General features: G+C 50.2%; 1 protein-coding gene across 1 annotated transcript in view; it reads left to right on the top strand.

Annotated features, from left to right (window-relative positions):
- The window catches only part of adgrd1 (adhesion G protein-coupled receptor D1), a 344,020-nt gene extending 335,612 nt beyond the window's left edge, over positions 1 to 8,408 (top strand). The window contains 1 exon segment of the mRNA XM_070886412.1: positions 7,406 to 8,408. Within this exon segment, the coding sequence (XP_070742513.1) occupies positions 7,406 to 7,501 (96 nt within the window). The 3' untranslated portion in view covers positions 7,502 to 8,408.
- Positions 8,409 to 12,060: the final 3,652 nt, after the last annotated feature.

Here is a 12,060-nt window from a genome sequence, read left to right as displayed (position 1 = left end):
CTCCTATTTCTTATGTTCTTATGTTCAATTGACCCCCAGCAGCTACAGCCTTTTGGAGGGAGAGAGTTCCAGATTCCCACCGCCCTTTGTGTGAGGAAGCGCTTCCCGACATCACCCCTGAACAGACTGGCTCTGATTTTGCACCTGGGCAGGACGGGAACCAAATTCCAAGGGGGTGTTTGCTAGTGCTGTTGGGGAGGGATTAAACTAATATGGCAGGGGGATGGGAACCTATGCAGGGAGACAAAGGGAAGTAAAATGGGGGCAGAAGCAAAAGATAGAAAGAAGAAAAGTAAAAATAGAGGGCAGAGAAATCCAAGGCAAAAATCAAAAAGGGCCAATTTATAGCAAAAATCTAAAGGGACAAAGTGTGTTAAAAAGACAAGCCTGAAGGCTCTGTGCCTCAATGCGAGGAGTATTCATAATAAGGTGGACGAATTAACTGCGCAGGCAGCTATTAACGAATATGATATAATTGGGATTACGGAGACGTGGCTCCAGGGTGACCAAGGCTGGGAACTCAACATCCAGGGGTATTCAACATTCAGGAAGGAGAGACAAAAAGGAAAAGGAGGTGGGGTAGCGTTGCTGGATAAAGAGGAAATTAATGCAATAGTAAGGAAGGACATTAGCCTGGATGATGTGGAATCTGTATGGGTGGAGCTGCGGAATACCAAAGGGCAGAAAACACTAGTGGGAGTTGTGTACAGACCATCAAACAGTAGTAGTGAGGTTGGGGATGGCATCAAACAGGAAATTAGGGATGCATGCAATAAAGGTACAGCAGTTATCATGGGCGACTTTAATCTACATATAGATTGGGCTAACCAAACTGGTAGCAATACGGTGGAGAAGGATTTTCTGGACTGTATTATGGATGGTTTTCTAGACCAATTTGTGGAGGAACCAACTAGAGGGCTGGTCATCCTAGACTGGGTGATGTGTAATGAGAAAGGACTAATTAGCAATCTTGTTGTATGAGGCCCCTTGGGGAAGAGTGACCATAATATGGTAGAATTCTTTAATAAGATGGAGAGTGACACCGTTAATTCAGAGACTAGGGTCCTGAACTTAAGGAAAGGTAACTTCGATGGTATGAGATGTGAATTAGCTAAAATAGACTGGCGAATGATACTTAAAGGGTTGACGGTGGATAGGCAATGGCAGACATTTAAAGATCACATGGATGAACTTCAACAATTGTACATCCCTGTCTGGTGTAAAAATAAAATGGGGAAGGTGACTCAACCGTGGCTAACAAGGGAAATTAGGGATAGTGTTAAATCCAAGGAAGAGGCATATAAATTGTCCAAAAAAAGCAGCAAACCTGAGGACTGGGAGAAATTTAGAATCCAGCAGAGGAGGACAAAGGGTTTAATTAGGAGGGGGAAAATAGAGTATGAGAGTAAGCTTGCAGGGAACATAAAAACTGACTGCAAAAGCTTCTATAGATATGTGAAGAGAAAAAGATTAGTGAAGACAAACGTAGGTCCCTCGCAGTCAGTGTCAGGTGAATTTATAATGGGGAACAAAGAAATGGTAGACTGATTGAACAAATACTTTGGTTCTGTCTTCATGAAGGAAGACACAAATAACCTTCCGGAAATACTAGGGGACTGAGGATCTAGCGAGAAGGAGGAACTGAAGGAAATCCTTATTAGTCAGGAAATTGTGTTCGGGAAATTGATGGGATTGAAGGCCGATAAATCCCGGGGCCTGATAGTCTGCATCCCAGAGTACTTAAGGAAGTGGCCCTAGAAATAGTGGATGCATTGGTGATCATTTTCCAACAGTCTATCGACTCGGGATCAGTTCCTATGGACTGGAGGGTAGCTAATGTAACACAACTTTTAAAAAAAGGAGTGAGAGAGAAAACGGGTAATTATAGACCGGTCAGCCTGACATCGGTGATGGGGAAAATGTTGGAATCAATTGTTAAAGATGAAATAGCAGCGCATTTGGAAAGCAGTGACAGGATCGGTCCAAATCAGCATGGATTTATGAAAGGGAAATTGTGCTTGACAAATCTTCTAGAATTTTTTGAGGATGTAACTAGTAGAGTGGACAAGGGAGAACCAGTGGATGTGATGTATTTGGACTTTCAAAAAGCTTTTGACAAGGTCCCACACAAGAGATTGTTGTGCAAAATTAAAGCACATGGTATTGGGAGTAAAGTATTGACGTGGATAGAGAACCGGTTGGCAGACAGGAAGCAGAGAGTCGGGATAAACGGGTCCATTTCAGAATGGCAGGCAATGACTAGTGGGGTGCCGCAGGGCTCAGTGCTGGGACCCCAGCTCTTTACAATATACATCAATGATTTAGATGAAGGAATTGTGAATAATATCTCCAAGTTTGCAGATGATACTAAGCCTGATGGCGGTGTGAGCTGTGAGGAGGATACTAGGAGGCTACAGAGTGACTTGGACAGGTTAGGTGAGTGGGCAAATACATGGCAGATGCAGTATAATGTGGATAAATGTGAGGTTATCCACTTTGGTGGCAAAAACATGAAGGCAGAATATTATCTGAATGGTGGCAGATTAGGAAAAGGGGAGGTGCAACGAGACCTGAGTGTCATGGTACATCAGTCATTGAAAGTGGGCATGCAGGTACAGCAGGCGGTGAAGAAGGCAAATTGCATGTTAGCCTTCATAGCTAGGGGATTTGAGTATAGGAGCAGAGAGGTCTTACTGCAGTTGTACAGGGCCTTGGTGAGGCCTCACCTGGAATATTGTGTTCAGTTTTGGTCTCCTAATCTGAGGAAGGACGTTCTTGCTATTGAGGCAGTGCAGCGAAGGTTCACCAGACTGATTCCTGGGATGGCTGGACTGGCATATGAGGAGAGACTAGATCAACTGGGCCTGTATTCACTGGAGTTTAGAAGAATGAGAGGGGTTCTCATAGAAACATATAAAATTCTGACGGGACTGGACAGGTTAGATGCGGGAAGAATGTTCCCGAAGTTGGGAAAGTCCAGAACCAGGGGACATGGTCTAAGGATAAGGGGTGGGCCATTTAGGACTGAGATGAGGAGAAACTTCTTCACTCAGAGAGTTGTTAACCTGTGGAATTCCCTACCGCAGAGAGTTGTTGATGCCAGTTCATTGGATATATTTAAGAGGGAGTTAGATATGGCCCTTACGGCTAAAGGGATCAAGGGGTATGGAGAGAAAGCAGGAAATGGGTACAGAGGTGAATGATCAGCCATGATCTTATTGAATGGTGGTGCAGGCTCGAAGGGCAGAATGGCCTACTCCTGCACCTATTTTCCATGTTTCTATGTTTAAGGTCTTGCCCCCTTGTTGACTCGAACAGATGCGCTGTTGGGAAGTGTTTAAGTCTGGGAGGGTTTGGACAAGGCTGAAAATCTTCTGCTGCGGTTGAACAGATTCTTTTAACTTTCGATAGTGTCGGGGGGGGGGTGGGGGTGCGGGGGAGTGGGGGGTGCGGGGGGGGGTGTGTGGGGGGGGTGTGGGGGAGTGGGGGGTGTGGGGGAGGGGGTGCGGGGGGGTGCTGGGGGCGGGATAATCTACATGGAAAATGGGACACTGGATAGCCTTCCTAAAATGTGGAGCCCAGAATTCGACACAATACTGCGGCTGAGGACAAACCTGTGATTTATAAAGGTCTTGAGCCCCTAGCAAGAAGGATTATCTCATCTGCTTTGCCCTTCAACCTTGCAATTATATTTCAAATGTTTAATCATCTTTATTAATATTAATAAGCTCCCGCATCAAAACTCACTCAGCTTTCTCTGCAAGCTTCCTCGACCGTGAGTGTAATAATGGAGACAAATGCAGGCTTGAATGTTAAGTGTCGAGATAAATCATTCCTCGACCTAGTTTCTTGACACAGCCCCTCAGTTTGCTGGTAACCGAACAGAGAAGTTATCACGTTTCATATTGACAGAGGTTAGCTTTCCAATCCCAGCACTCAGTGGGAGATTTACACATCTCAAGGCCAGATGGTATTCAAGCAGCTTGTCACCGTGAGGGATCTGGCAGCTTGCGATTGCTCTGCCTGAATGATGTACAGGAAATCTATATGTTGCAATTCGTCAACTACCTACCTGCATGGGATATACGGCCCAGAAACAGGCCATTGGGCCCAACCAGTCCATGCCGGCGTTTATGCTCCACTCGAGCCTCCTCCCGTCTTTCCCCATCTAAATCTATCAGCATAACCCTCTATTCCCTTCTCCCCCATATGCTTGTCCAGCCTCCCCTTAAATACATCGATACTATTCACCTCAACCCCTTCCTGTGGCAGCGAGTTCCACATTCTCATCACTCTCTGGGTAAAGAAGTTCCTCCTGAGTTCCCCATTGGATTTCTTAGTGACTGTCTGATATTGATGGCCTCTAGTTCTGGTCTCCCCCACAAGTGGAAACATCCTCTGTTTTAGTTTTAAAGACCTCTATTAGGTCACCCCTCAGCCTTCTTTTTTCAAGAGAAAAGAGACCCAGCCTGTTCATCCTTTCCTGATATGTATACCCTCGCATTTCTGGTATCATCCTTGTAAATCTTCTCTGCACCCTCTCCAGTGCCTCGATCTCCTTTTTATATCATGGCAAACAGAACTGTACACAGTACTCCGAGTGTGGTCTATCCACGCTCTATGCAGGTTTAACATAACTTCCGTACTTTTCAAATCTATCCCTCTAGGAATAAACCCTAGTTCTTGGTTTGCTTTTTATGGCCTTGCTAACCTGTGTCGCAACATTTAGCGATGTGTGTATTTGTATCCGAGATCCCTTTGTTCCTCTACCCCACCCAGACTCACACCCTCCCAGTAATAAGTGACCTCCCTATTCCTGCAAAATGTAATACCTCACATTTATCTGTGTTGAACTCCATTTGTCCATTATATGCCCATTCTCCAAGTTTATTAATGTTCTACCAATAAAAGGAGTCGATTTGCTCTGGTGGGAAATCCTGAACAAGTGGGCAGAATTTCAGACATAGAGCCAGGCCATTCAGGAGTGAAATCAGGACGCACTTTTTCATACAAAGGGTTAGTGACTCTCTCCCCCAGAAGGCTGTGGATTCTGGGGGTTAACTGAAGCTTTCAAGACTGAGTTCGATATATTTTTGTTGGGTAAGGTTATCGAGGGACATAGAGCTAAGGTGGCAAAATAGAGTTGAGGTACAGATCAGACGTGATCTGCTGGAATGGTAGTCCAGGCTCCTCCTGTCCCAATCTTCCTATTACCAAGCTTTTAACTTTAAATAATCCTTATCTCGCTGGGAGAGGGTCGATTGTTTTATGTAAAAATAAAATGTTTTATTATTTGTTCCTGGGATGTGGGCATCGCTGGCAAGGCCGGCATTTATTGCCCATCCCTAATCACCCCTTGAGAAGGTGGTGGTGAGCCGCTGCAGTCCGTGTGGTGAAGGTGCTCCCACAGTGCTGTTGGGGAGGGAGTTCCAGGATTTTGACCCAGCGACGATGAAGGAACGGCTGATATATTTCCCAGTCGGGATGGTGTGTGACTGGGAGGGGAACGTGGAGGTGGTGGTGCTCCCATGCACCTGCTGCCCTTGTCCTTCTAAGTGGTAGAGGTCACTGGTTTGGGAGGTGCTGCCGAAGAAGCCTTGGCGAGTTGCTGCAGTGCATCTTGTAGATGGTGCACACTGCAGCCAGGGGGCGCCGATGGTGGAGGGAGTGAATGTTGAAGGTGGTGGATGGGGAGCCAATCAAGCGGCTGCTTTGTCCTGGATGTTGTCGAGCTTCTTGAGTGTTGTTGGAGCTGCACTCATCCAGGCAAGTGGAGAGTGTTCCATCACACTCCTGACTTGTGTCTTGTAGATGGTGGAAAGGCTTTGGGGAGTCAGGAGGGGAGACACTCGCCGCAGAATACCCAGCCTGTGACCCGCTCTTGTTGCCACAGTATTTATGTGGCTGGTCCAGTTAAGTTTCTGGTCAATGGAGACCCCCAGGATGTTGATGATGGGGGATTCGGTGATGGTAATGCCGTTGAATGTCAAGGGGCGGTGGTTAGACTTTATGTGAATTTATTTGAGACAGGAACTCCACAGCACCTCCAACAATGGCAACAACTTGCATTTATATAGCGCTTTTAATGTCGTGAAGTGTCCCAAGGCGCGTCACAAGATAATTATCAAACAAAATTTGACCCCAAGCCACATAAGGAAATATTAGGGCAGGTGACCAAATGCTTGGTCAAAGAGGTCGGTTTTAAAGAGTATCTTAAAGGAGTAGAGAGAGGTAGAGAGGTTTAGGGAGGGAGTTCTAGAGCTCGGGGCCCAGGCAACAGAAGGTACGGCCACCAATGGTTGTGCGATTATAATCAGGGATGCTCAGGAGGACAGAATTAGAGGAACGCAGATATCTCGGGAGGTTGTGGGGCTGGAGGGGATTACAGAGATAGGGAGGGGCGAGGGCCACGGTGGGTTTTGAACACATGGATGAGAATTTTAAAATCGAGGCGTTGCTGGACCGGGAGCCAATGTAGGTTAGTGAGCACAAGGGGTGATGGGTGAGCGGGACTCGGTGCGAGTTAGGACATGGGGCAGCCGAGCACAGGGGGTGATGGGTGAGCGGGACTCGGTGCGAGTTAGGACATGGGGCAGCCGAGCACAGCGGGTGATGGGTGAGCGGGACTCGGTGCGAGTTAGGACACGGGGCAGTGAGCACAGGGGGTGATGGGTGAGCGGGACTCGGTGCGAATTAGGACACGGGGCAGCGAGCACAGGGGGTGATGGGTGAGCGGGACTCGGTGCGAGTTAGCACATGGGGCAGCCGAGCACAGCGGGTGATGGGTGAGCGGGACTCGGTGCGAGTTAGGACACGGGGCAGCGAGCACAGGGGGTGATGGGTGAGCGGGACTCGGTGTGAGTTAGGACATGGGGCAGCGAGCACAGGGGGTGATGGGTGAGCGGGACTCGGTGCGAGTTAGGACATGGGGCAGTGAGCACAGGGGGTGATGGGTGAGCGGGACTCGGTGCGAGTTAGCACATGGGGCAGCCGAATTTGGGACGAGCTCAAGATTATGGAGGGTGTAATGTATTTGCTTCATGGGTTCTTTGCTGAAGAACTAATTGGTTTATTAACAAAAGGTTTAACAATCACACGACACATTACCGGTTCATCCACCGGGCTCACAACTGCATACCTCATTGTGGCTGACCTAGATCCAACTGGCTGGGGTTTTATTGAGCCTTGTGAACATCAGCTGACTGGCTAAGCCACTCACAATGCAACAGCTCTACAAACCTGTGAGCATACGCGCAGGTGCGTACATTACAGAGGGTGCCAGAATTGGATGAATGCAGAGTTCTCGGAGGGCTGTAGAGCTGGAGGTGGTCACGGAGAGAGGGGTAACAGGTGAAGGAGAAAACGTCCCGAGGAAATGACCTTTCTTTCCTCTCCATCCCCGCAGATGAACGGAAACCGAGCCATCACCACCCCCACAAAGCTGAACACCTGGGAGAAGAGCACAGACTTCGGTAACCGCATGGACCTGTCGACAGTGTGACCCCGGGGCTGGGGGGGGGGGGGGTGTGGGGGATCAGCCTCTGCCCAGCGACCCACAGCCCCGGACCCTGTCAGGCCTCTCTCGGAAAAGCTCAACACCAACAAACAAACCAGGCCCCAGCAGGAAAGAAAGGAACTGTTCACTTATCTCTCTTTTTTTTAAAGAAAGTACGCACTTGAGGTATTTATTGTACTGGGGTTTAGTGTGTGTCTGTCTCGAAGTGACACTGGTTACAGGGGAGGCGGATTAACCTGGCAGCAGTCAGCAAATCTGAAAGCTGTGTCCCTGATGGGGGACAGCCCAGTGACACGTGGATCCAAGCTGAATCGCTACCTTGCTATCGTCTCCCCTGTGTGTAGAGGCTTGGACTAACTGCTCTCAAATCTCCATGACAAGCACGTGTAATGGTGTACTGTGATTGTAAGCTAAATACATTGAGTGTTAAGTAATGAAGCTTCTTCCTTCAGATGTGGGAGCATGCTTGGCTGGGAATTAAAACATGTGTTCAGCAGGAATATGTAAATAGTCAGGACGCAAGTCAGAGACTGAAGTATGTTTTTTTTTCTGTATCTTTCTCTTTCTGATAGCTGCGGTTTTTCCTGTGTTCAGGGGTGGATTTGTATCTCAACAGATCTTCCTGTCCCTTCTCGCCCAAGTCTTTTTACAACCTCTCCCTTGGGTTTAAAATCCAGGTGGGTTCGGAGGCTATCGGGGCAGCTGGTGTTTTGTTGCAGTTCCTTACAGAAGCCATCGAAAGACCGTGTTGCTGGGACTTTCTGCGGCTGGGTGGGCTCAGGGTCCAGTGTCCCATTCATGGCCCTCGCCCCCCCCCGGTGCTGGGATAGTCGTGTGTGGTCAATTGTCCTCCGTGCCCACCCTTGGTTTGACCAGTAGCAAATTAGCCAGGTTGGGGGTTCTTGGCCCTGGTTGCTGTCCAGTGACCCTTGCTGGGGGGTCAGCTCAGAGTTGGGGGGGCGGGGTGGGGGGTGAGGAACAGGATTAATCTGGGCCCATCTGCCTGCCTCTCCGAATCCAACAGCCAACCGGCATTCGGTGTTTGGGGGAGGTGGGCCGGGGTGGTTTGGATTTTAACCGCTTGCTTTCTGTGAGCTTCCTGCTCACCTGGTTTTATTGCATGGGTCTCATTAACATGCTGCTAATGGTAAACCCCAATGCCCCCCACCTTGGGCAGGAAGACAGGATGGAGGGGGAGCGGGGGGACCGGGGGGTACAAATGGCTTCCACCCTCCAGAAACTCAGGCAGCTCTTGGCTGCATTCAAAGAGACCTGGAGGTCCTCGTACATGAATCACAGAAAGTTAACATGCAGGTACAGCAAGGAATTGAGGAAAGAAAATGGTGTGTTAGCTTTTATTGCAAGGGGGCCGGAGAATAGGAGCAAACACATCTTACTACAATTACACAGGGCCCTGGTGAGACCACACCTGGAGTATTGTGCACAGTTCTGGTCTCCTTACCTGAGGAAGGATATACTTACCATAGAGGGAGTGCAACGAAGGTTCACCAGACTGATCCCCGAGGAGAGATTGAGCAGACAAGGCCCACATTCCCCAGAGTTTAGAAGTATGAGGTCATCTCAGTGAAACATACAAAATTCTTACAGGGTGTGACAGGGTAGATGCAGGAGGGATGTTTCCCCCCGGGCTGGAGAGTCTAGAACCAGGAGTCACAGTCTCAGGATAAGGGGTCGGCCATTTAGGACTGAGATGAGGAGGAATTTCTTCACTCAGAGGGTGGTGAATCTTTGGAATTCTCTGCCCCAGAGGGCTGTGGATGCTGAGTCTCTGAATATATTCAAGGCTGAGATCGATAGATTTTGGAGTCTAGGGGAATCGAGGAGTATGGGGATAGGGCGGGAAAGTGAGGTTCAGGTCGAAGGTCAGCCATGATTTTGTTAAATGGCGGAGCAGGCTCGAGGGGCCGAATGGCCGACTCCTGCTCCTATTTCTTATGTTCTTATGTACGTCAGCACTATGGCAAGTGTGGGGAAGGGGATTCAGGGGCATCTCGCGATAGGGAATGGGGGTGGGGGGGGGCAGGGGGGGTTGATGGTAGTTCACTGGGTGGGAAGGGTTCAAATCCCCTCCCTCTCCCCCGAACTTACTCATGGATGATGAGCACTAGGTCCGGGGATCGCAGGGCAACCAACGAGGTAGAGTAGGAAAACCAGAGAGCGTTATCTTCCCTCTAAACTTGTTTTGCTGCTTTTGGCCGAAACCAGTGTCTGACTGTGCGTGAATACGCCACACTCTTGATACAACCTGTTAGCCTTCTCTGATGGGTAGTGAATTTGTTAATCTTTATCGAATCGGTACTGTTTTGTAATGAAAAAAGCAATTATGTTGGAGTGTGCTTTGCGAACATATACAGCATTTGTGGCTGATGAATAAATACCTTTGTACCGTGTCATGGTCAGGTCATTTTGTGTCGATTCAAATTACAGGTCGATGTCGTGTGTGTATTCCAGAAAAAGACCCAAATCATCATCATCATAGGCGGTCCCTCGAACCAGGATGTCTTGCTTCCACATGGATTCACAAATGTTTCAATGAAGGACCCGATGTTCCAGATCCCGAACTACATGTTGAAGGGTGGAAGATGCCTGTGGGTGGATTTTTTTAACGTGGGGTGACCGTTGCACACCAGCCACCACACGGGCTTGACAGAGCGAGGTCTTGGTCCAGTGGCAAGGGTTAACCAGGACGACTGGAGACCAGCTCTGCTGCACCGTCCGAGCATCATTGTAACCAACAACAATTTATATTTATATAGCACCTTTAATGTAGCAAAATGTCCCTTCACAGCAGCGATTATCGAACATAATTTGACACCGAGCCGCATAAGAAGTCATCAGAGCAGGGGCTTGGTCACAAAGATAGGTTTTAAGGAGCATCTTAAAGGAGGAGAGAGAGGCAGAGAGGTTTAGGGAGGGAGTTCCGGAGCTTGGGGCCCAGGCAGCTGAAAGCACGGCCACCGATGGTGGAGCGATTATAATCAGGGATGCTCAAGAGGGCAGAATTAGAGGAATGCAGACACCTCGGGGGGGTTGTGGGGCTGGAGGGGATTACAGAGCTAGTGAGGGGCGAGGGCCATGGAGGGATTTGTAAACAAGGATGAGAATTTTAAAATCGAGGTGTTGCTTAACCGGGAGCCAATGTAGGTCAGCGAGCACAGGGGGTGATGGGTGAGCGGGACTTGGTGCGAGTTAAGACACGGGGCAGTGAGCACAGTGGGTGATGGGTGAGTGGGGCTTGGTGCGAGTTAGGACACGGGGCAGTGAGCACAGGGGTGATGGGTGAGTGGGACGTAGTGAGAGTTAGGACACGGGGACAGTGAGCACAGAGGGTGATGGGTGAGTGGGACTTGGTGCGAGTTAGGACACGGGGCAGTGAGCACAGGGGGTGATGGGTGAGTGGGACTCGGTGCGAGTTAGGACAAGGGCAGCGAGCACAGGGGGTGATGGGTGAGCGGGACTTGGTGCGAGTTAGGACACGGGGCAGCGAGCACAGGGGGTAATGGGTGAGCGGGACTCGGTGCGAGTTAGGACACGGGTCAGTGAGCACAGAGTGTGATGGGTGAGTGGGACTTGGTGCGAGTTAGGACACAGGGCAGCGAGCACAGGGGGTGATGGGTGAGCGGGACTTGGTGCGAGTTAGGACACGGGTCAGTGAGCACAGAGGGTGATGGGTGAGCGGAACTCAGTGCGAGTTAGGACACGGGTCAGTGAGCACAGGGGGCGATGGGTGAGCGGGACTCGGTGCGAGTTAGGACACGGGTCAGTGAGCACAGTGGGTGATGGGTGAGCGGGACTCGGTGCGAGTTAGGACACGGGTCAGTGAGCACAGGGGGTGATGGGTGAGTGGGACTCGGTGTGAGTTAGGACACGGGGCAGTGAGCACAGGGGGTGATGGGTGAGCGGGACTCGGTGTGAGTTAGGACACGGGAGCAGCGAGCACAGGGGGTGATGGGTGAGTGGGACTGGGTGTGAGTTAGGACACGGGGCAGTGAGCACAGGGGGTATGGGTGAGCGGGACTGGGTGAGAGTTAGGACACGGGGCAGTGAGCACAGGGGATGATGGGTGAGCGGGACTGGGTGCGAGTTAGGACACGGGGGCAGCGAGCACAGGGGGTGATGGGTGAGCGGGACTCAGTGTGAGTTAGGACACGGGGCAGTGAGCACAGGGGGTGATGGGTGAGCGGAACTCGGTGCGAGTTAGGACACGGGGCAGTGAGCACAGTGAGTGATGGGTGAGTGGGACTGGGTGTGAGTTAGGACACGGGGTGGCGAGCACAGGGGGTGATGGGTGAGCGGGACTTGGTGCGAGTTAGGACACGGGGCAGCCGAGTTTTGGTTGTGCTGAGGTTTACGGTGGGTAACATTTTCTGGCCTAGAAATGCGTGCAAGCAGAGCTTGTTGGGCAGTAACCGGCCGACCGAGGCTCTAGGATGGCGGGTAGGAAGCAACGCGCACATTTCCAGCCGGAAACACACCTCGTACCATATTGGTGACAGAGGCGGTCCTGGGATCAGGAGCGCACA

This window comes from Pristiophorus japonicus, chromosome 8, assembly GCF_044704955.1.
Source record: "Pristiophorus japonicus isolate sPriJap1 chromosome 8, sPriJap1.hap1, whole genome shotgun sequence".
NCBI lineage: Eukaryota > Metazoa > Chordata > Chondrichthyes > Pristiophoridae > Pristiophorus > Pristiophorus japonicus.
The sequence above is the reverse complement of the archived record's forward strand: the minus strand, read 5'-3'. Positions and strand labels throughout refer to the sequence as shown.